The 25,896-nt window shown below is 46.1% G+C and overlaps 1 protein-coding gene across 12 annotated transcripts in view; it reads right to left on the bottom strand.

Moving 5' to 3' along the window:
- Window positions 1-25,896, bottom strand: part of LOC147010325 (runt-related transcription factor 3-like) — a 134,418-nt gene that overhangs the window by 108,288 nt on the left and 234 nt on the right. For 2 of the 12 annotated variants that reach the window (XM_085859176.1, XM_085859188.1), the window contains exons 1-4: window positions 25,800-25,896; window positions 20,716-21,633; window positions 20,086-20,308; window positions 18,413-19,445 (exon numbers count right to left, since the gene is read on the bottom strand). The exon at window positions 25,800-25,896 is cut by the window's right edge and continues 233 nt beyond it. In XM_085859176.1, coding sequence (XP_085715302.1) covers window positions 18,413-18,470 — 58 coding nt within the window. In that variant the 5' untranslated portion in view covers window positions 18,471-19,445; window positions 20,086-20,308; window positions 20,716-21,633; window positions 25,800-25,896. Of the gene's footprint in view, window positions 1-18,412; window positions 20,309-20,715; window positions 24,557-25,799 lie in introns of those variants that run through there. The other 10 variants (XM_085859185.1, XM_085859181.1, XM_085859182.1 and 7 more) reach the window with 10 other exon arrangements.

Below are 25,896 nucleotides of genomic sequence, written 5' to 3'. Positions count from 1 at the left end.
CCGTAAGTTGGTCAAAAGGCGCAGAGCCTGGTGGAATTGTCTTTTCTCCAAGAGAAGACTGATGACAAACAAGAGTCTCCAAGAGAAGACTTTTCTTTCAGCTCCAAGAAAAGCGAAGCCTCTTCGGGGGGTGGGGAATCGAGACGCCCTGACACGCCCCCCGACCAATCATGGAGAGATGACAGATTTCCCCGGCGAATGAGGTGCGCAGAGGGGTGAGACGCGTTCCCCCCGCCCCGACGGGGGGGGGGGGGGGGAGAGAAGATATAGACGGGACGGCGCGGTGTCCGCAGCTTCTGGTCTCGTGTCGCTGCTGATCTTCTGGCCTCGTATCGTCGCTGGCTTTGGGCTCGTCACGTGCAGGAGGAGCGTGCGGGAGCCCGACGCTGTCCTCCGTACCCAGTGCTTGCAGCAGCATTGAGCTGCGGGTTCGAGTCCCGCCGACCCAGGACGTCGAAGACCGCACGAGGCGGGAAGGTCCGAGATAGCTCTGGTCTCAAGCTCATCTGTCCTCGGGCTGGAGAGCCGAATAAAGACCATTTGGGTCCGTTTCTTTTGGGTCTGTGTCTGTCTGTGGGCCCGTCTTTGAGTAGGAATCGTTAAGTGCTTTTGCTGTACATTATTTGCATTTCTTCTTATTGTCGGATAGCTCTGCTCCTTGCGTGCTCCCCTCTTCCCCCCATTATAAAAAAAATCCCGTTAAACGTTTCAGCTCGTCTTTGTCCTTTCCTTCATTGGCTTGGCACGGTGCGTGTTGGGGAATTAAAAAGGGCGTTGTTGCCGTAGTCGGGGTGCATTCGGACCGACGGGACCTCGGTAACCATCCACTCTGGTTATGCACGGGTCGAGCACCATAATGACTCGTCCCGTTCGAGCTCCGTCGATGGTGTGAATACTCGGTAGTTCGCCACGTGGGCCTCTAAGTATTTTGAAGTTTGGCAAATAACCCTGTGCCCACGCGGTTGATTTTTGATGATTCACGGTCCGATAAGGGACCCATCGGCTCCGGAGTTATGACATATAAATTCCGGGTGCTCAGTGGAGCCAACTCTATTGCTCCATCTCGCGGTCGTGCTCACGCCGATACCCGGCCCACAACAATATATATATATATATATATATATATATATATATATATATATATATATATATATATATATATATATATATATATATATATATATATATATATATATATATATATATATATATATATATATAGACACAGACATTCGGATGAACCATGACGTCATTACGGTTGAACCAATCTGCGTATAAGCACACGCCTTCACTTGCTGCAATTTTTACCCTGAAGAGTACAGCACGAAAAGTTTCAGTCACTATGTCATGTTTGTATATACATATATATATATATATATATATATATATATATATATATATATATATATATATATATATATATATATCGAAACACAAAAGAAACTTACCACCTTTTAAACCTTCAAATATCAACAATAACACTGTGTGTAGAAAATGTGTGAACTTATTTGTGGACAATAGTGTCCTCACTGTTGGACATAACGGTCACGGATGGTCACTTGAACCTTCAATGGTCACTTCTTAGCACAGCTGTTGAACAGCCATTTTGACTGTCAGTGATTAGCCAAGGGGTACGGGATGATTTTAATGAGCTGCACGTGATGACTTGATATTGGCTTTAAAAGGCCAGTGCAAAATGGGCATTTCAATCAACATGCCACGATTGTCAATCGATCAACGGCAGTGTGCTTTGGGCATACTGCAAGGCGGATTGAGCTACCGTGAGGTGGCACGTCACCTTGGCTGTTCACACCAGGCGATATCGGCCCTGGTGGACAGAGACACCCTCAACAACTCTGCAGATGACAGACCTCGATCAGGGAGGCCAAGAGTCACCACTGCAAGGCAGGACAGGCAGATGGTCCTAAGTCAGATGGCTTCAGACATTGAGGACTGAGTGGGACAGAATCCAGCAGCAATCCATCCAAAGACTGGTAGGCAGTATGTGCCGACGATGCACTGCCTGTATCCAAAACAATGTTGGCCACCCACGCTATTGAAAGGGGACTGACATTGCACCCTGTTCTGTTCTGTACTGTAGAACAAGCTTATGAGATGGTGTATCTTGGTCAAAAACTTGACATGTCATCAATAAAATGCCAATGTTTCAATTAGAAATTGTTGGTTTGTTTTATTTTGAACTGTTACAATTTTATTACATTTCAAACAAGTGGTAAGTTTCTTTTGCGTTTCAGTATATATATTAATATATATATATATATATATTGGGTCGCCGAAATAGGTGACCCTTATTGTCAGTAATTATGTCTGTTTGGATGTTTGTTCGTTTGTCTTCAGTATAATTGATAGTAAACGTGGGCAGATTTTGACCAAACTCGGGTGGGAGGTACATCTTATGACCTAGTGCTTTGGAAATTGTGATGGTTGCAAGGGAACTAAAGCGTCCCTAGCAACAAGCGAAAAACTTTCAAAATCGGTACTGTTCACGCAAAATCAATTCCGAAAGCCATTATCCCACGTATGGTTATGAAATTTGGCACGAATGATCTATAGATGATGCTCTATCAAATATATTCCGGTTTTTGTGATATATGGAATACTTCACCCGCAGGGCCCCCTACAATTAGGGTATGCACGAAAATTGAAGGCCCTGGGCGACCAAGTGAGTGCATCGATACGAATGAAACTTTGCAGGTTCATGGTTTTGACCTCAGGACATATTGACCGATTTCACTTAGGTCAGGGGTCATAGGTCAATTCGTGCAAAAATCGAGAATATGCGAGAGCCGGAGGTGCCTTCGTGCCAAATGCTACTCCTCCTAGGGTTATGGTTGGATGGTCATGAAAATTCACACTAATCGTCTGGAATACATTGTGCACAAACGATCGAGCCGGATTTTCGATTTAGATCGTTGTTCACCCACAGCACCCCCTCGAACTTTGGGGATTTCCGATTTCAAACCGCATTTTCGGTACTTTTCATTCAAATTGTTACTGAGTAGTTATCAGTAGATGGAACTGGATGAGATTTGATATGCATAATGTTAAGGTGATTCCCTATCTGCTATATGACATCCATTTTGCTCTATATGTTATAGTTTCCATGCTCGACGACCCATCGCCGCCTTCCGGCATGTGTGTGTGTGTAAATACATATATACATATATATATATATATATATATATATATATATATATATATATATATATATATATATATATATACATATATATATATACACACACACACACACAATTCCAGCAATCTCTGTGTGTCTGTCTCTCTGTCTGCCTGTGACCGCTGTTTCTCGACAACCACTGGTCCGATCTAATTGAAACTTGTCAGGTATATTGCTGGGGACCTGAGTATGTGCCTTTTCAAGGTTTGATATTAATCGGACAAGTGGTTCCCAAGTTACGGCCATTTATTTACCAAACCAATGACAGGACACGTTGCTGCGTAGGCGTTGCCGATGGGGAAAGGGTGCCTTAGTTACCAATGACAGGACATGTTGCTTGGCGTTTTGCACCCACAGTATCTATCTTCTATCCAATCTATAATTCCAGCAATCTGTTTGTTTGCCTTTCAAAAGGTTTGAAATTAATCGGAGAAGTGGTTCCCAAGTTGGAGCGAGTTCCCCATTTCGGGTTACAAAGTATGGATTTCCGGATAGTGATGACTTACTGTGTTCTAATAATTTCTCGATTTCTTATGCGCATTTATAAACACAATTCCCCAATCCAGTCGTCGTTTACGAGAGCGAAGGAACGGCCTGTGTGGTTGTTTTTTGTTTGTGTTCTTTTTCACGAAGGCAAAGCGCGAGAGTTGGCTGATATGATGGAGAGAAAAGTGGACATACTGTGTGTACAAGAGACCAAGTGGATGGGGAGTAAGGCTAGGAGCATTAGAGGTGGTTTCAAACTGTTCTACCATGGTGTGGATGGGAGGAGAAATGGTGTCGGAGTAATCCTGAAGGAAGATTATGTCAAGAGGGTATTGGAGGTGAGGAGAGTGTCTGACCGAGTGAGGAGTGTGAAGGTGGAAATTGAAGGGGTGATGATGAATGTCATCAGTGCATATGTCCCACATATGGGGTGTGAGATGGAGTATAAAGAAGATTTCTGGAGTGAGTTCGATGAAGTGGTGGAGAGTGTATCCAAGGATGAAAGAGTGGTGATTGGAGCAGATTTCAATGGGCATGTTGGGGAAGGGAATAAAGAGGATGAGGAGGTGATGGGTAGGTACAGTCTCAAGAGAAATGTGGAAGGGCAAATGGTGGTAGAGTTTGCAAAAAGAATGGAAATGGCAGTGGTAAACACGTATTTCAAGAAGAAAGAGGAACACAGGGTGACATACAAGAGTGGAGGAAAGTGCACACAGGTGGATTACATCTTAAGTAGGAGATGCAACCTGAAAGAGATTAGTGACTGTAAGGTGGTGGCAGGGGAGAGTGTAGCTCGACAGCATCGATTGGTGGTCTGTAGGATGACTTTAGAGGTGAGGTTGAGGAAGAGAGTGAAGGCTGAACCAAAGACCAGATGGTGGAAGCTGAAGGAGGAAGACTGTTGCGTGAAATTTAGGGAGGAGGTGAGTCAGGCATTGGATGGTGGTAAAGATGGGTGGGATGATTGGGCAACGACAGCAGAAGTGGTGAGGGAGATAGCTAGGAAGGTACTTGGTGTGTCATCTGGACAGAGGAAGGAAGATAAGGAGACTTGGTGGTGGAACGAGGAAGTACAGGAAAGTATAAGGAAGAATGGGTTGGCGAAAAGGAAGTGGGATAGTCAGAGATGAAGAAAGTAGGCAGGAGTACAAGGAGTGGTGGCGAAAGTCAAAAAGAGAGGTGGCAAAGGCCAAGAAAAAGGCATATGATGAGCTGTATGAGAAGTTGGATACAAAAGAAGGGGAAAAGGATTTATACTGATTGGCAAGACAGAGGGACCGAGCTGGGAAAGATGTGCTGCAGGTTCGGGTGATAAAGGACGCAAATGGGAATGTGCTGACGAGCGAGGAGAGTGTGTTGAGAAGGTGGAGGGAGTACTTTGAGGAGCTGATGAATGAAGAAAATGAGAGAGAGAGAAGGTTGGAAGAGGTGGAGATAGTGAATCTGGAAGTGGGGTGGATCAGTAAGGATGAAGTGAGGACTGCTATGAAGAGGATGAAAAGTGGAAAGGTGGTTGGCCCAGATGGTATACCAGTGGAGGCATGGAAGTGCTTAGGAGAGATGGCAGTGGGGTTGTTCACTCGATTGTTTAATAAAGTCTTGGAAAGTGAGAGGATGCCGGAGGAGTGGAGATTAAGTGTACTGGTTCCGATTTTCAAGAACAAGGGTGATGTGCAGAGCTCTGGAAATTACAGAGGGATAAAGTTGTTAAGCCACACCATGAAGTTGTGGGAAAGAGTAGTGGAAGCTTGGTTGAGAGGAGAGGTGCTGGTTTGTGAGCAGCAATATGGGTTTATGCCAGGAAAGAGCACCACTGATGCAATGTTTGCTTTGAGAATGTTGATGGAGAAGTAGGGAAGGCCAGAAGGAGTTACTTGTGTGTTTGTGGATTTAGAGAAAGCTTATGATAGGGTGCCAAGAGAGGAGTTGTGGTATTGTATGAGGAAGTCGGGAGTGGTGGAGAAGTATGTGAGGATCGTGCAGGATATGTATGAGGACAGTGTGACAGCGGTGAGGTGTGCGGTAGGAATGACGGACCGGTTTAAGGTTAAAGTGGGATTGCACCAAGGATCGACTCTGAGCCCTTTCCTGTTTGCAATGGTGATGGACAGGTTGACGGACGAGATCAGACTGGAGTCTCCATGGACTATGATGTTCGCAGATGACATCATGATCTGTAGGGAGAGGAGGGAGCAGGCTGAGGCGAGCCTCGAGAGGTGGAGGTACGCACTGGAGAGAAGGGGAATGTTAGTCAATAGGAGTAAGACGGAGTACATGTGCGTAAATGAGAGGGAGGGTGGTGGTATGGTGCGGTTGCAAGGAGTTGAGGTGGGGAAGGTGGATGGGTTTAAATACTTGGGATCAACTGTCCAAAGTAACGGAGAGTGTGGGAGAGAAGTGAGGAAGAGAGTGCAGGCAGGATGGAGTGGGTGGAAAAGAGTTGCAGGAGTGATTTGTGACAGAAGGGTAGCTGCAAGAGTGAAGGGGAAAGTATATAAGACGGTAGTGAGACCAGCTATGTTGTATGGTTTGGAGGCGGTGGCACTAACAAAAAGACAGGAAGCGGAGCTGGAGGTGGCAGAGTTAAAGATGCTGCGATTCTCGTTGGGAGTGACGTGGATGGACAGGATAAGAAATGAGTATATTAGAGGGACAGCGCAGGTAGGATGGTTTGGAGACAAAGTGAGAGAGGTGAGATTGAGATGGTTTGGACATGTGCACAGGAGGGAAACGTAGTATATCGGGAGAAGGATGTTGAAGATGGAGCCGCCAGGCAGGAGGAGAAGGAGAAGGCCAAAGAAGAGGTTCATGGATGTGGTGAGGGCGGACATGCGGGTGGTTGGAGTGTCAATGGAAGATGTGGAGGATAGAGCGAAATGGAGACGGTTGATCCGCTGTGGCAACCCCTAACGGGAGCTCGCCGAAAGAAGAAGAAGTTTTTCACGTACCATGCATGTACGACCACGCGAGAGCGAAGGAATGGCCTGTGTGGTTGTTTCTGACACACGGTTTGAACGTTTTTTTTATATATATATATTTTTTTGTTTTGCACGTACGGCCACGCACGTACGAGCACGCGAGAGCGAAGGAACGGTCTGTGTTGTTGTTTCTGGCACGCGGTTTGAAAGTTTTTTTTTTTTTTTTAAATATGTATGTATAAATATGCATAGGTATATATATATATATATATATATATATATATATATATATATATATATATATATATATATATATATATATATATATATATATATATATATATACATATACATATACATATACATAGTTGCAGTTCTGCAAAATGAAATGCTTCTAACGCAATGGCACCCAACTAAAAGTGTTCACCAGGCAGTTATTTCATTAGTCTACGTGTAGTTCACATTCCCCTCATGTCTGGTGGGTTCACGGAATGAAGTGCGTTGTGTGGGTCTCAAAGTTAGGTCAAATAAATATATCTAATTCACCCTTCGCCCAGTACTTATAAAAGGAGTAGCGTGGAGCCGTTGGAGTCTTCACTCGCTCGCCTTGTCTCTGCTTCGCTCCCTGTCGCGCTCTTTCGAACATGACTGGGGTGCGATTGCCAGAATGTGCTTCTTCTTCTTCTTCGAGATCTGCATCTGGGGTGACTGCCGTCTTTCGAGACCTCCTGCCCTGCTGTCGACGTCCCGCCACCCCTGCACTGCCAGATGGACCGGTGCAGAGCGCATGTTGCCATGAGTCCTGGCAAAGTAATTAAGCAGGAGATAACGCGTCATATCACGAGGTGGGAATGCTCAGGCAGAGCGTCCCATGGAGGTGCATGCTACACATACAGACCTTTACACAACTAGGTTAGGGATCTTTCTCCTCCCTCTCTCTCTTTCCACTCCTCTATCCAGTCTTATTTGGACGCACAAACATCATTACTGACTCGCAATTCCATTTTCCTCTGGCACGACACCACACTCCCCACATATCCCATTTCCGCACCTTAGACAGAACCAGTATTCCTCCCACTTACCTCTCCCTAAGCGTTCTGGGTTGCATTGGTCTGCGGACTGCGCCACATATTGAGAGGTCATTTACCCTCACCTGCTTTCTTTCTCTCTGGCTATCTAATCTTCCATGTGTGTGTGTGTGTGTGTGTGTGTGTGTGTGTGTGTATGTGCGCGCCTGTCCTCGCATAAATTAAGATTGTAGAAGATATAACAGGATAACTCTGCTCTGTGTCTGCTTTTGTAAGATTGCTTGCCTTTTGCCGCACCCCACAAATACCTTGCTATCCCCTGCTGTACATAAAATAAAACCCCAAACAATGTGCCACATACTTTTCCTCACTTGATTGTGAATAAATGATTTGTTTAGAAATGTTCCCAGCTCGTTTTCTTTTGTTGGTCCAGCATGGCCCACACCCTCGTTTAGCCGGGACGTTATTCCCTAACGATCTGTTTACGAGCCGTTACGTGTTTGGCAGTCCCGCTCGGCTGCATCTGATCTGGTAAGGTGATCCGGTTTGAGCAAGTGCTTTCCGAGGGCATGTCCCATCGTAGTTAGATCACGTGATCTTTGGGTAAACGGTATTAATCAGACGGAGGATCCTAAGTCACTTGGTCCAGTTATTGGTGTTCACGGTCGATTAATGACTCGCTGCATCAAAAGGTTATTCGTGTGTGATGGCCTGCGAGTCTGTTGAGTCTGGTGGGAACCCGAGTGAGAACCCGAGTGAGTAATTCACCCCTCGTGGTCTTCGCCCCTGACCCCGGGTCCGCAACAATATATATCTGTGCGGTGTCTGTCCCATCCTGTGTTGTCAATGAACTACTCTCTCAAACTTTTGTGAAATCGTACTGAACTCCTGAGCTACACCTACCTCTCCCGTCTGTACATCATAAGGGTATTTGTTTGAAAATTTTTGAAGAAAAATGTTTTTTCTCAAACTTAAATTTCTTATAAAAATGTAATTGATCATGAATATTACAAATTAGTTTGCAAAATAAAAGTTTGAATTCTGCTTGGTGTAAATCATGACAAAACAGAAACTCACGTACTTATCCTCATTTACAAACAAGCCTGCCTCTGCACCACGACATGTGGTGAGGTGTTTTGAATTGCACAGCAGGAATTATGTGGAGGTCAAATTTTGTTTCACTGATGTTGACCATATAATCTATGTCTGTTTGACAGTCGCCGGGCCAAGGTCTCTGGGTTGGAGGTGACACTATGGTGTAGGACTATGTCCAATGGAGATCGGGGGAGTGCTCTTCACACTCCACATGTTTCGATTTACCCACCGATCACATCACGTGCCTTCTGGTTGAATCGTTTGCATTTGCGGGAACAATCGTCTGGGTGGCAGATGGACGATTGTTCTTTGCGGAATATGCGGTTTTGCCGTGCGAGACACAATCCGCAGCGATGCTCACCGTAACAGTGAGTCTGATGTATAAACGATGAATGTGGTCATCATTGGTTCGATATACCATCCTGATGAGAGAAAATAAGCCTGAAATCCAGATAGGTGGCTCCGTTTGATGTTTAACTGATGTTGACCATGTAATCTTTGTCTGTTTGACAGAGTCGCTGTGCCGAGGGCTCTGCGTTGGTGACGCTTTGGTGTAGGACTATCTCCAATGGGGATTGGGGGAGTGCTCATCACACTCCACATGTTCGAGATATGTATATATATATATACACACACACACACACACACACACACACACACACACACAAGGTGGCCATAAAGTCTGGAAACATAGGCGAATATACATTATAAATGCTTTCTTGACATTACATTACAATACACGATATGTTGAATGACAATACATGACATGTTCAATGTGTGGTCCCTCATGGGCTGCATGCTCACCAGATCTGAACCCCCTTGATTACTTCGTCTGGGGTATGCTGAAGGTGCAGGTTAAATTCAGTATTTTATACACACACACACACACACACACACACACACACACACACACACACACACACACACACACACACACACACACACACACACACACACACACACAATCCTTAAATTCCACGGGTTTGAATATCACGGTTTTGACAAATTGCGCCAACCTCTTTATGTACTGATTTCATTATCACGGGGTTTAATTTCGATCATTCGCGGTTTTTGAGCAGAGTTGTGATGGTTATCTCCCACCACGAGGCTTTTGCTGTTTCACAGGTCAAGTAAGGTATGGGTATATGTGCCAGAGCAGCAGGTCGCTGCATCCACATTCCGCCAGTTGTCTAGAGGCCTCCATCTGGCCATCTCCCAGGCAGATGTCTGGAGCATCCCCATATCCTCGGGATGCTGATCAACCTGCTGCAAACATGAGGCACCTGGTCGGCCCGTTGGCCTCCTCCACCCACGAGGCTCTCTCACCAAGATAATCTGGCGAGCAGGATCAGCGTCAGGAAAACAAACAACATGTCCAAACAGCCGCAGCTGATGCTTGCTCATGGACTATACAGGTAACAAATCTCATCTGAGTTTCTCTCGGCAACCGCTCATTGGACACAAAGTCTGACCAGCGATAAATAAGGATTCTCATCAAAGACCTGGTACCGAAGAAGTTGAGTCTCGGTCTTAGATCCTTGACAACCATATAGCAAGACAGGAAGCAACAAGGATGTAAAGACTCAGACTGTCATCCTCCTACATCAGTACAGATCGCGCCTTACCACACGATACAGTGAATGCATGACTCCCCAGGCCCAACCTAACCGTCTACCGCACTCTATCCGACATCCTCCCAAGAATGCAGTCCATATTAGCTCACACCATGCAGAGACATGAATATCACTGCCAAGGTAAGTGAATCTCTCCATGACTTCAACATCCTCACCACAAACAGGTACAGACAGGACAGCAGCATCCAAGATGTCGGTGAAAGCCTGGATCTTAGTTTTCACACAGGACACCTGTAATTTCAATGGCTTCAACTCCTTGTTCAGCACCTCGAGGGCCCCTACAAGGATATCCAGCATCTCCAGAAAGATGACTGCATCATCTGCAAACTCAATGTCAGAGATCTTGACATTCCCAAATGATATACCTCAACTTGATCTCTCCAAACATCCTCCCCAGAATCCATTCCATACAAGCACTGAAAAGTGTGGGGGCCAGTACACACCCTGATGAACTCCAGTAACAATTGGAAATAAGTCGGAGATGGAACCACCACACCCCATAGCACTCTCAATACCATAGTATGGTTCAGAAATCAGACTGATCCGTTTTGGTGGCACCCTAAGCACAGACCTTAACAGCTCGGGCATGGACGGTGTCATCATCCAAAGCCGAGGTAATTAAAGATATCAGATTAGTTGGAATAGTCCTGCTCAAAAATGGGTACAAGGGGATACTCTCCACTTTGAAAGAACCAAAATGGACAGAACAGAAGGAGCCAGACACGCTTGGGCACTGTATGGTGCCCTACGACCCAGGCCTTTCTGAAAGGATTCACAGGATAGTAAGTGGTGCATGGATTTGTGTAACCTTCAAGCATTGATGCATCATCCGTAATGTAATTTAAAAACTAAAGGACCCAATACCAACTGGTGATAAATCTGGAGTAGTTTACCATTCATCATGCAAAGACTGTGACCAATTCTACATTGATGAAACTGGAAGAAAAGTAAAAGAGGCTAGATGAACATGACAGAACAATTCGGCTTGGAAAGGAGACCCAGTCAGCCATAGCATGTCATTGACTGCAATCTGGCCACAAGATTGACTTTGATGGGACCCATGTCCGAGACACGATGTCCAACAAATGAGAGGTTGATTTTGGAAGCGTGGCACATGAAGAGCCGGGAGGGTAGTCTAACTGGGGAGGCGGTGGACGTACCCACACAATATACACCTCTGATACAAATGGCAAAAACTGGATGGTGCAAGCAGCAGGATAAGGTGAGCAACAAACAACACCACCCAATCCCAAACACCACATTCACATGTGTGCAACACCCAACGAGAACCCCAACACTCACACAACCAACACCTCATCATGCCCAACCCAGACACAAGCCCAGCCATGTTCGTGCCTCGGAAACAGAAACAGCAGCAAGCGCACACACATGCAACACCGGATCACGTGCAAGTAAAAATAATATAAAATAAATTTTTTTTTTTAAAAAGAGCAGAGCACCCCTTCAATTATGTCATTTGACATATATTTTGCTTGAGGTTTGCAAGATAAAATAAAAAGCACTCCTCCATTTGACCTTGAGCACCAGCAGGTGACCGGAAATGAGCGGTCCTATCGTAATAAAACCCGGACACGTGCTGAGGCTCGGGGTATATTGTGCCTGATTAAACCAACTATGAGGCTGGTGAAACGTCGCCCGAGACCGGGTCTGCTCTTGCTTATTTCTGAAATTAGCGGAGTAGATCTAGCTTACTTTTGGCTGGAAGCGCCTTCTTCTTATTTAAAAAAAAAAAACAATATACATACATTATATATATATATATATATATATATATATATATATATATATATATATATATATATATATATATATATATATATATATATATATATATTTATATATATTTATATATTTATATGTGTGTTCTGCATATTCTCATAATACAGGTTTTTTTTTTTTTCTTGTATACCTTGGTCGAGGCTCGTATGAGAGCTAACACACAACTCACAGCAAGGAGGCATGAGACAAGAGGGGCGGGAGTGGAAGGGACAAAACAGTGGGGAACAGACACATTAGGTGAACTGTGGAAGGGAGAGGGATGGGGATGGGACGGGGAACATGGCGAAGAGAAGATGGACATTTCAGGGACTTGCAGGAAGGAAAGCAGGAGAAATGAAGGAAGTGGGCTTGGGTGGATTATCGGGGTAGAAAAGATCGAGGATTTGGATGGGGGAAGATAAGAGGTGGTGGTGAACAGCTGTTTTGAAAGCCTGGAGGGAAGAATGGGAAAGAATAGAGTGAGGAAGTTTATTCCAAAGGCGGGAAAAAGAGGAATGAAAGAGTGAAGATGAGCAGTGATTCGTGATTTTGGTAGTTTTACCAGAAGGGGGTTGTTGGCGGACCTTGAGCGCCCTGTGGAAATGTGGTGGGGACAAATCGCAGAGAGAGCAGGGGGGGCAAGGCTGGAGAGGAGTCGGTAGAAGACAGAAAGACCACCGACCAACCTGCGGTGATTGAGTGAGAGGCCCAAAGACTCAGCTTCATTGCGGGAGATGCCGATGATCTTAAATGCCCTGGTTTCGACAGCGTGAAGCCGAGAAAGGTGGGAGGCAGGAGCACCAGCCCAGAGGGGAGAGCAGTACTCCATCAGGCTACGGACAAAAGCTTTGTAAGTGGTCAGGAGCTCGAGGGCCGAGGAAGGACTTAGCACGACGGAGGATTCCCAGTCGGCGACTGGCTTTTGAGGCGAGGTTGGAAATGTGACTTTCCCAGGAAAGGTCATGGCAGATAGTGAGACCCAGAAGCTTGAAATAAAAGACTTCTTTCAGAGGATTGTTGAGAAAGTGGATGGGGGGGTTTTGTAAACGGTCCTTTCGAAGAGACATAGTGAGAGTGTGAGATTTGTCTGGATTGAAAGACATGTTCCACGTGTTGGACCAGTTTGTGATTTTATCCAGATCTGCAGTGAGCGAAGAAGCTGCTGCTTGCCGGTCTGAGGGATGACAGATGGTACGGCAGAGGGTGGAGTCGTCGGCAAAGAGAAATAGAGGATTTTCCAGAGAGTCCGAGAGATCATTGATGAAAACCAGAAAAAGAACAGGGCCCAGAACGCTACCTTGAGGAACTCCAGCCTGCACAGGAAGAGGGGATGAAAGAACTCCATTTAGGGCCACACGTTGACTGCGACAGGAGAGGAAGTCTGCGAGCCATGAGTGGAGATGGCCTTGAATACCATGGGAAGAGAGTTTGGTGAGTAGGGCAGGGTGCCAGACTGTGTCAAAAGCACGTGATATGTCCAGGGATACGGCTCGGATTTCCTGTCTGGCATTGAGGACCTCCATCCATTGATGGGAGAGCAGTAGCAGCATATCCAGGGTAGAGTGACCTGGTCTGAAACCAAATTGATGATTGGAAATCAAGCCATTGGAGAAGAGGAAGGATTTCATGTCTGAAGCGATGATGGATTCCATCACCTTGCTGATGATTGGGAGAAGGCTGATTGGTCTGTAGTTTCAGGGATCTGTTTCTGCTCTCTCATCTGTTGAACATTTCATGACAAAAGCTCAAATAGTAAAAAGGTTATGGTCTGGACAGACATACTGACTGAAGCTCAAGTGCTAAGTAAATAAACAGAGAAGAGTTAAAATAAATAAATAAATAAATAAATTAAAATAAAATAAAATAAAAACACAGCCGTCTCTCTCACGCAATGCAGTGGTGACCGGTTTTACATGGCTATTTATAGATACTATGACTGTCCTTTGACATTTCGACCCAATTATTAATTTTTATTCCTCGCATCCTCAAAATAAAGATTGGTTTAAATTTGATGACAAAAGCAAGTTATGGCCTGAACACGCACGCGCACACGCGCACACGCGCACACGCGCACACCTCATTTCCTGCTGCACAGGGGGTGGGCTGATAAATAAATCTGAAATTTACTCACATCAAGGCAAGTCTGTTATTTGATATCGGTGTGTCAAAATGGTCTTCACTTATTCGGCAAAGGACAGTTTTAAGGAATTGGAGCGATTTTAAAACCACATCGACACCATCAACATATTTGATGATTGCATCGTCCAGAGTCGACCAAAGAACCAAACTCGATTAACGTCCAGTATCTACAGTATAACGACTTTGTGACGGGTAGACCCAAGACCCAACAGTGTACAGGGTTGATGATTACTTGGTGTCCCATTGCAATTTCTGTGTACTTATTAATACTAAACATCAAAGATTCCCCACAATGACAAATCCACCGTCTCGCTCACCAGTTGCGTTCAGAACGGCAGCAGGAAACAAACTTTCATTCTTACAACGCTCGCACCATTTTAAAAGTTCCCTCAAATACTAAAAAAATAACCCAGTTCGTGGTCCATTGACTTGTACGACCTTCCGAGCCTCACGCACAAACGATCGCCACAACCCCGTACTTGTGTGTCAAGGTATCGGCGTGAGAGAAGAACGGTCGCGTGGACGAGACGGCGCCAGGATCCCAAAAACCCGCTCTAAGTTTCGACTCGGCCAAAATAAACAAGGATCCGGAAAATGGTGACGAGTTAGGGTGCTCCAATAGCTTCCTATAGAGCTGCCCTCTGCAACACGGCACGTGTTTTTGATGGTCATCACACACCACCATCATCATCATCATCATCGTTACAACTATTAGTCACAAGTCTATCCTGGCTTGACTTGAGGACGTTACATAAACCTCTCTGTTGCCCGTTATTACAAATATAATTCTTCATTGGGATCAAAACCTATCAGGGGTAGGGGAGAACGCGAAGGGTGGACATTCATGTATTGGTGAGGATTAGGAATAATATGGGGCTTAGAACACTGCCCTTGGGGTACTCCAGCCTTGACAGGGTTCCATTGAGAGCCACACGTTGACTACGAGAGTGGAGGAAATCAGTGATCCAAGAGTGCAGTTGGCCTTGCATTTCATGGGAAGATTTTGAAGAGCAAGTCAGGATGCCAGACTGTATCAAAAGCTTGAGATATGTCCAGAGAGACGGCCCTGATCTCACGTCTAATATTGGGGCCTCCACCATTGTTGGGAGAGTAGAAGCAGAATCCAAATTGATGATCTGAGATGAGGCCTTTGCAGAAAAATAATGATATTATGTCAACTGCGATGGTAGATTGCACGACCTTGCTGATGATTGAAAGTACAGCAAGCTAATTAGTCTGTCATTAAGGAGATCCATTTTTGCACCTTTTTTTATGTAATTCTGTGATGTTGACTGATTTCCAATTTCCCAGGTGGATATAGGAGATCAGTCCTACAGTGTTAAAAATATAAAATAAATAAAAACAAACCACGAATACACGAAGGTACAAACAGGTCATACTTCATGACCCGCAAACATGTGGGGTACGATAGTGTATACATATCTGATGTACATATGCAGTTCCGAGAGGAAGTCTACACCGCCTTTCAAAATTTTCACGTTCTGCTACCTTATAACCTGGAATTAAATGGCATTAAATCAGACTTTTTCCACCTTTATTTACACATCGTAACCCACAACTTCCAAGCGGAAAATAAATTCTACAAATTTCAGAAAATTAATTTAAAATACAAAACTAGAATATCTTGGTTGGATAAGTGTCCATCAAACACCCCACCCCCCTTCCACACACCACCATGAGTTTATACTTGGTTGAAACACCTTTGACAGCAATTACAGCTGTGAGGCTGTTGGGATAGGTCTCTACCATCTTTGTACACCTTGATTGGACAATATTTGCCCATTCTTCTGGACAAAACTGTTCAAGCTCAGTGAAGTTGCATGGGGAGCGTTGATGGACAGCGATATTCAAATCATGAGAGATTTTTGATTAGATTTTAGGTCGGGGCTCTGACCGGGCCACTCAAGGACATTTATCTCTTTGCTCCTGAGCCACTCCAGTGTAGCTGTGGTTGTGCGTTTCAGGTCATTGTCATGCCGAAGGTGAACTTCCGTCCCAATTCCAGCTTTCTTGTGGAGGACAGCAGGTTTTCCTCTCGGGTTTTTTCTATATTTTGCTCTATTCATTTTCCCTTCGATCCTGACAAGTGCCCCAGTCCCTGCTGATGAGAAACATCCCCATAACATGATGTGGCCACCACCATGCTTCACAGTAGGGATGGTGTTCTTTGGGTGATGTGCTGAGTTGGGTTTGCACCAAACGTAACGTTTTGCATTTAAGCCAAAAAGTTCCATCTTGGTTTCTTCAGACCACAAAACTTTTTGCCACATGACTTCAGAATCTCCAGAGTGGTTTTTTTGGAGACCTCAAACGGGACTCAAGGTGGGCTTTTTTGAATGATGGCTTCCTTCTTGCCACCCTACCGAACAGGTCAGACTTGTGGAGTGCTTGGGATATTGTTGTCACATGCACAGTGACCAATCTGTCATAAAGGCCTGTAGCTCTTTAAAAGTTGCCATTGGCATCTTGGTGGTCTCTCTGATCAATCTCCCCCTTGCTTGGTCATCCAGTTTGGAGGGACAGCCTGATCTCGGCAGGGTCTTGGTGACACCATATGCCTTCCAATTCTTAATGATTGTCGACTGTGCTTCAAGGGATATTCAAGACCTCTGAATATACCCATTCCCTGATCTGTAACTTTCCACAACTTTATCCTGGAGGTCTTTTGAAAGCTCCTTGTTTCTCATGGTTGAGTCTTTGCTGTGAAATGCACGACCCAGCAGAGGAAACCTACAGGAACAGCTGACTGAAATAATCAGAATCACTACAATTTAACACAGGTAGAGGCCAATTAACTTGATGTGATTTTGAAGTTGACTGGTTACACCTGAGCTAATTTTAAAATGCTATTTATTATAAAGGAGCGTGAGAGGGAGCGGGGGGGGGGGGGGGTGGTGGACACTTACCCAACCAAGATATTCTAGTTTTGTGTTTTTAATTAATTTTCTGAAATCTGTAGAATTTGTTTTTCACTTGGAAGTTGTGGGTTATGATGTGTAAATAAAAGTGGGAAAAGTCTGATTTAATATAATTTAATTCCAGGCTACAAGGCAACAAAAGGTGAAAATTTTGAAAGGGGGTGTAGATTTTTTTTATACGCACTGCATTATATATATATATATATATATATATATATTTTTTTTTTTTTTTTTTTCAAGCCACTGACTGACATTAAAGATTGGTACCTTCCGGGTGACGTCGAAAGATGAAATATATATATATATATATATATATATATATATATATATATATATATATATATATATATATATATATATATATATATACTAATTAATGTCGCTCTCAGAACTAAGACAAATGTCTCTGACGTCATCGCCACAATGTACATACTGCCCGAAGCTCATGGAAGAGCTATCTCGCAGCGCTAATTATCAACTTGAAATTTCAGATGCTGTCGAAAGTGCATGGAAAATGCACGCACGCGCACACACACACGAGCGATGCATCCTGATATACCCACGTGTTTGAGTTTACTTACTTGAGTACTGCAGGTCTGGTGCTAATCCATGTCTCCAACACCCACCCCCCCCACCACAACTACCCACTTCTTCAATGCAACTCAGCCACCTGCTGCAGGCCTGGCACAGTAACCAAGGCCTGTGCCATTCACAGACTCATGCTGACTCAACGAAGAGTCACCGTGTGCAGTTAGTGAGTGCCAGGAAAGTACAAACCCGCGTGTTGTTTGGAACTTCACCTGTTAATCCCATCACACAGAGTCCGATACAAACTTACGGTTCCCATCGAGCGCTTCCTCTCAAGCCCAAAAGTTCTGCACAACACCGACGCTGTTATCATCGGGGTGTGATCGATTAACAATCATAACCTTCTTCAAAGTCGGTGAAATAAATTGATCGGTGATCAATGAACAGAATGAAAAGCAGTGTGGAGAGAGGGAATAAAACCTTGATCTCCATTTTATAAACCTGACACAAGCAATAATATCATTTCACAGAGATATCTTAAAATGATGATTTAGGAATTATACGACGACTTTGGAAAAACACAATGTCTGTGGATTGTGAAACATCAACGCTCAAGTGTGTTCAACAAACATTACCGGGTTACCAACTGGTAGGTGGAGAGTCTCACCTCTAACGAGACCGTTCTGTAATGTGCCGACGGTATCAAACATGCTGCTCGTAGTCATCTCTGCACCTGGAAGAGGTCAAGTCCAAAGACAAGGTCAAGGTAACAACATACTCTAACAGAAGATACCCTCAAGCAAGATCATCTAAACAGATTAAAGGTTCAGCATCCTCACATCTCTTGTGTTACACGATATCCGAGTCCTGTGATTGAAGGCAAACGTATCTCGACATATCCAGTGGACACCTGGATAACCACACTGCCCGAGGTGTTTCATCGGACCGTGTCATGGAGTGGGAACAAACATGAAGCGGTACTATCATGTTTGTAGAACGGCTACAAACTCATTATGGAATGACATTTCAGGAAAACAAAACTTTCGCATGGACCCAGAAAATGTCGCCCCATTCATACGACACGCTTCTAGAATTGTGGCCACAAAGGTGGCTGCAGACATTGCCACAACACTTTGTGAAACCACAGCAGCAGTAAAGAGGAAGAAACAGGGCCGAGAGGGAAGAGAAACGTTGAGTGATCTCTGGCTTTGTTGGCTTACCGGGATGGTGGCTTGTGGTCAAGCTGTTGGCGATGTCGGTCAAGGAGTTGGTGAGAGCGGGTGGCAGGGAGGGAGGTTCGTCCGGCGATTGAGCTGCGGGCAGAGCCTACATGGACAGCCCTGCCATGTGGCAGCGGTAGTGATAGTGGTACACGCCTTTCCGACAAGACTTGCGGCAAAGGATTTGAGAAAGTGAAGAGCCGGCGGCGGTCCGTCAGAGGCGTGCGAGGTACGGCGAGAAACACGACCCAATGCTCCGCTCCTCGATCCCGACCAAAATTGCGGTCTTACCTCGACCACCGCTAACCAGAATCGGAGCCGCGTGGACCTACTTTTTTCCGTTCCTCCCCCTTTTGGTCTCGTCGCCTCTCCCTCTCGCTCCTCTCCTTCCCCTTTCTTCCCACATGCACTGGTGGGGCCGGGTAGATCTGCTCGAGAGGGGCACAGGCGAGCCGCATGCATGACGGTCTGAGAAATGTCCTGGAAAAGACGGTAAAACATTCCAACATCAAAGATGAATCACCCCGAACCCTATCGGTTTGACCATTTGCACCAACATCCCGATGGAGACCCAAACCACACAGACCTTGCTTCAAAGTGACAAGCCAGTAAAATATCTCCATTATGGTAATAAATAAATAAATACTCATTCCCTTCTGTCTAGTTTGACAGTTTAACAAATGAATTTGTCAGGCAGCACCACAGGTCTAGCAGGAACACATCGACCGTGTGGGTGATGGCCTCAAACACAACAAAACACGTTGAAATTGTTCATGGGGGATCTGAACCATCACACAAGGTCCAAAAGACTTCTGGCTCGAGGATGAGCACGTGCGTGGGGGAGCTGGGGGCATGCGACCAAGGGGAACAAAGAAAGTCAACCACCGCACACCACAGTGGTTAAAGCCACGGACAAATTCTCGACACAACAAAGGGATTCCGAATACAGAATGCAACGCACGAACCGAACGGTGCTGTTAGACCCATTCATGGTTACTCAGACATTGTTGCCCGAACTAATAAGCCATTAAAACAGGTGCAAGTTGGGAAGTAAAGTAAAAAACGTTGTGCTATGAGCAGTGAAACTCCAGGTGAGAAGAAAGTTTTGGTGAAAGCAAACCTGAAACTCAAGGTGAGTCATCTCCGATTGGCAGCACCCCATCGGGGTTAACCGATTGGCTGTTGCGAGGAGTCCGGTTTGAAGGAGATTTCTTGTCACAGCTCGAAAAACCAAGGCCTCAGCACACCGTTTGGGGCATTCCCCACAGACAGTTAGGTCAGAGAATGTGGTGACGACGTCTGCCCAAGATGTGGTGGGATTTATCCATGATTCAACCGTTACACTGTATTGACGAAAATTACCGCATCCATGAGCACCACCACCACCCCCCACTCCCTTCCCAACCACCTCCCTCCCCATTTGATTATCTTGTAAAAGTAATTTTGTTAAAGGTTTGTGAGTTCTGCTCATGATGGTGGGTAACTAAGTCACAGAGCAGAAGCAGTGAGCGAGTGAGTTTGCGTGATAAGGAAGCTTGTGATATCATGGGGAAACGGGTGGGAAAGGAGAAAAAAAAATACTTCCCTCATTCCTTCCTTCCTTCCACACCCCACTCCCCCCTCCCTCCACTGCACCCCCCCCCCCACCCCCCTTCACACGTACAAGCGCCTCGAGGCACGCTTGGTTTAATCCATCCATCGACAACTGAATCCCACAAAGAATAAAAATTAAATAATGAAGACAACTCACAGTGTTGTTGAGAATACATCAGGCCCACCAGAGGGTCCACAACAGGAGTGAGAGAGACCTCGAGTTGAAGGACCCGTGTGAGACGTACTCAAACGCTGAAAACAACCACAAAATGACCAGGTGGGAGAAACCTGTGGGTCTGCGGAAAAGACCGTTCTGGAAAAAAAGGGTTTCAGGGAGGGGAGGGGTTGAGGGAAGGGGTGAATAGAGGGTTTAATAATAGTTGGTGTAATGGTGGTTTATCAATTGTGGTGACCAGGATTCTCATCAGAAAAGACTTGATGCATATTAACCTCCAGGAGACCAGCAGAAAGGGTGGAGACCTTGTGGCAAAGAGAAAATGGCACTGCTAAGTGAAGATGGTAAGTAGTGCAAGTTTAAAAGGTCAAATCAAAACTAACTGTTGGTAGTTGGTGGAAGGGGTCAATGGTGGGGTTCCTCGATGAAGGACGAAGAGAAGAGGAAAGGGAGAGCATTTGTGACATGACGGATGCGGAGTTCTTGATACCACAATCGTCGGAACCTCACAGTGACCATGGTTACCTGTAAAACCCAGACGATGAACGGAGGGTTTCGGTGGTTAAAAATGGCGAATCGATGAGGGCATTCCGGGGTTTGGAGAGTGCTTGACCACACTGCTGGTTTGCATGTGTCAAAATAGTCTGGGCCAAGATTACCATTTCCTGGAACCACATTTATTTTGAGGTTCTAATAGCAGTTGTCTTTCACTCAGTCGCAAATTCTTACAAACACCACGACCACCTGAGGTTACGCAGAACGACGCGTGAGAAATCGGGTCGACAGACCAACTCTCCGCTGGTTACCTCAATGATCCGCTCCCAACGTGATACTGAAGGAAAGGTGGTCACCTTGTTCATCGAGGAAGGAATCGGTGTCTACTCCAACCACAAAACCGTTCTGTGGAAATGAGGAGGATTTGTTAATATGGCTCTAAGACGTAACTTGTTCGAAATCAAAACACCGAGGTGAAGGATACATTCACAGGTAACTTGATTAACACAGGTGAACAAAAATAACCTATCGAGGCGGTGGAGCGAAGTTCCCAAGGGAGGGTCAGAAAGCTTTTGTGGTGCAGAAAAAAAAAAAGGGGAGAAAAACCACTCACGGTTCACAACGTGGTGAGCGGTACACCTTGGACAACCAAGAAAGCAACATCTGTTTACCGATTCAACCAACCTCATTTGTTCACAGGTGGATTTTGAAGGTGAACACAACAGTGACAACCGCAGGTGGATTTTGAAGGAAATGCACCAATACTGCCCAGCACAGGTGGATTTTGAGGTCAACGCACCAATACTTCCAACCACAGGTGGATTTTGAAGGGAATGCACCAATACTGCCCAGCACAGGTGGATTTTGAGGTCAACGCACCAATACTTCCAACCACAGGTGCATTTTGAAGGAAATGCACCAATACTGCCCAGGACAGGTGGATTTTGAGGTCAACGCACCAATACTTCCAAACACAGGTGCATTTTGAAGGGAATGCACCAATACTGCCCAGGACAGGTGGATTTTGAGGTCAACGCACCAATACTTCCAACCACAGGTGCATTTTGAAGGGAATGCACCAATACTGCCCAGGACAGGTGGATTTTGAGGTCAACGCACCAATACTTCCAACCACAGGTGGATTTTGAAGGAAATGCACCAATACTGCCCAGCACAGGTGGATTTTGAGGTCAACGCACCAATGCTTCCACCACCGGTGGATTTTGAAGGAAATGCACAAATACTGCCAACCGCAGGTGAATTTTAAAGTGAATGCACAAATAGAAGCAACCGCTGGTGGATTTTGAGGTCAGGTAAAGTCAACTCAGCTATGGGAGCATGCAGGGGAGCAGCGCGTCGCTGTATCCACTTTCCACCAGTTCTCCAGGGGCCCACGTCTGGCCATCCCCCAGAGAGATGCCTGACCCATCCCCATGAGATGCCGAGACACCGAGGAATGTGGTCGGCCCGTTTGCCTCCACTCATGAGGCTCCTTTGCTGAGAGAATCTGGTGAGCAGAATCACCGTCAGGAAAATGAGCCACATGTCCATACAGCCGCAGCTGACGCTCACGGACTATGCAGGTAACAAATCTCATTTGAGTCTCTCTCAGCAACCGCTTGTTGAACACAAAGTCCGATCAGCGATAGCCAAGGATTCTCTGAAAAGACCTGGTTCCGAAGGAGTTATGTCTCCATCTCAGATTCTTGGTCAGAATCCAAGTATCACATCCATAGAGCAAGACTGGAAGCACCAAGGACTTAAAGACTGAGACTTTCGTCCTCCTGCACAGGTAGCGACAGCAACATACCCAATGATTCAGTAATCCATGACTCCCCAGGCCCGACCCAGACGTCTGTTGACCTCTGGCTCACATGCGAGACATGAATATCACTGCCAAAGTCATTGAATCTCTCCGTGACCTCAACATCCTCAACACAAACAGGTACAGACAAGATAGCAGCATCCAAGATGTCATTGAAAGCCTGGATCTTAGTTTTGACCCAGGAAACCCGTAATCCCAGCAGCTCCAACTCCTCATTCAGAACATCGAGGGCCCCCAAAAGGATATCCAGCTTCTCCACAAACATGACTGAATCATCTGCGAAATCAAGGTCAGAGATCCTGACATTCCCAAGCGATGCACCGCAGCTTGATCTCTCAGACATCCTCCCTAGAATCCAGTCCATAAAAGCACTGAAAAGTGTGGAGGCCAGGACACACCCCTGATAAACTCCAGTAACAAGTCAGGGATGGAACCACCACACCTCACAGCACTCTCAGTATCAGAGAATAGTTCAGAAATCAGATTGATCAGCGTTGTTGGAACCCCCACGGAGTCCGAGAAACCTCCAGAGGGCATCCCGATTCACTGAATCGAACCCTTTGTGGAGATCAACATAAGCTGCGAGCAGCCCCTGCCGAAACACTCGTTTGTGTTCGGTGAGGACCGGAAGAGCAAGGATAAGGTGAATTGTTGACCTCTTTGGTGTAAAGCCTGACTGCTCTGGACGCTGGTGCTCAAGAGATGGTGGCGAACCCTATCAAGAATTATCCGAGCAAAGACCTTGCTCGGCATTGAGAGCAGCGTCACCCCACGGTAGTTGTTGTCATCCTGGCAATCACCCTTCCCTTTCCAAAGAGGGACAACAAGGCCCCTCTTCCAGTCAGTTGGGATGATGCCTTTGTTCCAGGCAGAGCACAGAACTGCATGCAAAGACATGAGTACAGCATTTCTACCAGCCTTGAGAAGTCCAGCATGGATGCCACAGATCCCTAGAGCTTTACCCCATTTCAACCGGTTCACCACAGCCTGTTTTCCACAAATGAAGGTGGATTACAGTTGATTGGAGGATCAGCAATAGGGATAGTTACACCCGTGACCTCCAACTCAAAAGCTGGTGGGTCCACCTGGTTCAGCCACTTAAAGTAACCGGCCCAGCGAGCCATCACTTTGGACTCCTATCAAGAATCCACCACCTCCGCGTTAACTGCAGCACAACGAAGAACAGGCTTGGAGGAACGCAAAAGATGAATTCCTCTGTAAGCAGGACAAGAATCACTTGACCACAGGTGATAATCTACCCCTTCACCGATTCCTTGTAGAAAGGCCTCCTTGTCCACCCTCAGCGCACGAACAGTTTACACCTCAATTTAGTGAACGCTCAGCTTTGCCACAAAGCCTGGCCCTGCGACTCTGGTCAATGGTGTCCAGTGTCCTTGAGAGACAAAATTATTCTTCACTTGAAAGTGAGTTCCAAGACATACACTGGCAACATCAAGCATGGTGGTCTTGAAGGCACTCCACAACTCTTCAGGATTTCCCAAAGCACCCAGACCCACCCCACCCCCCCCCCAAAAGAATCCCCACTCAGCCTGTTCATAATCTCCTCAACTACCCTCTCATCCTTGAGCTTGCCAACATCCAGCCACGGCTGGGATGGTACCATTCTCCTGGATTTAAGCTGCAATTTCAGAGTTGCTACAACAAGCCTGTGGTCAGGATTGAGGAACTGAGCATTCCGGTCGACCCTGCAGTTCTAGATCATCTTCCAAAGATCATCAACAAGCACATGGTCAATCTCCTTCGCCACACTGCCAGCGTTGGAATACCAATTCAAGTGATGAGCTTGGGGCGCTGAAACCATGAACCATCCACCCTAAATCCACGACTTCTGCAAAGTAAAGGAATACTGCAATTCTGGTTCACAGTTCCAGAACCATGGGGACCAACACATGTCTCATAACCATCCCTATCAGTTCCAGTCGATGCATTGAAATCCTCCAAGACGAGAAGAGTATTCCGCCTGGGGCACCGATGGACCACCCACTCGAGTGCGGCATAGAACGTGTCCTTCACGGTGAGATCTCTCGTCTCTGTCAGGAACAATGCGGACACCAGGGAAACAACACCCAAGGAGTGACGAATCCTTAGTCTCATAATACACTCGTTGACCGGTGTTACCTCAATTATCATTGGGGTCAGCTAATTGGACACAGCTACAGCAACTCCTTGGGCATGGTAACCATCAGTGACCAGATCAATAATAGGTGTAACCACCCACCATGATCTCACCACTATCCGGTCTCCAAACCTCAGAGAGCTGCAACACCGATGTTCAAATTCTTGAGCTCAGATGATAACAGAGACAGGTGATCATCCTCTCTTCGGGATAGGACATTCCAGGCACCCACCTGAGGAGACCGCCACCTGGTGGATGACACCTGAGCACCACCCCGACACACACCACCGCAACCTGACCCAGGACGGTTACCATGAGCTTTTCCTCCTATCATCAAATAATGGGGGTCCCGAAGGCTTTGCCCCAATCTCATCACCCGGTGAGCTGTCCTGCCCACTCACGAGCTGGTGGGCCAGCCTGGTACAGCCACTGAAGGTAACCGGCCCAGCGGGCCACAACAACAACACCAACCACAGGTGTATTTTGAGGTGGACGAACGGACGTCTGAACGAGAGGTTTCTTGGAAACGTTTTCCCGCCCGATTTGTTGGAACCACTTCGGGGTTCGGATCCACAACGTGCATCCGGGTGTTCGAGCTCCTTGGCTCACCTGGAGTTTGCCTCGACCCTCCGCGAGACGAAAACCGCCGTTCTGTCAGAGCAGCATCAGGAGGGGGAGGGGGTGCAGCATCACGGAATACGCTCCA

This window comes from Eptatretus burgeri, chromosome 16 (genome assembly GCF_056783735.1).
Source record: "Eptatretus burgeri isolate ZD-2024b chromosome 16, Ebu_testis_v1, whole genome shotgun sequence".
Taxonomy (NCBI): Eukaryota; Metazoa; Chordata; class Myxini; order Myxiniformes; family Myxinidae; genus Eptatretus; species Eptatretus burgeri.
This window is presented reverse-complemented; position numbering and strand designations above follow the sequence as displayed.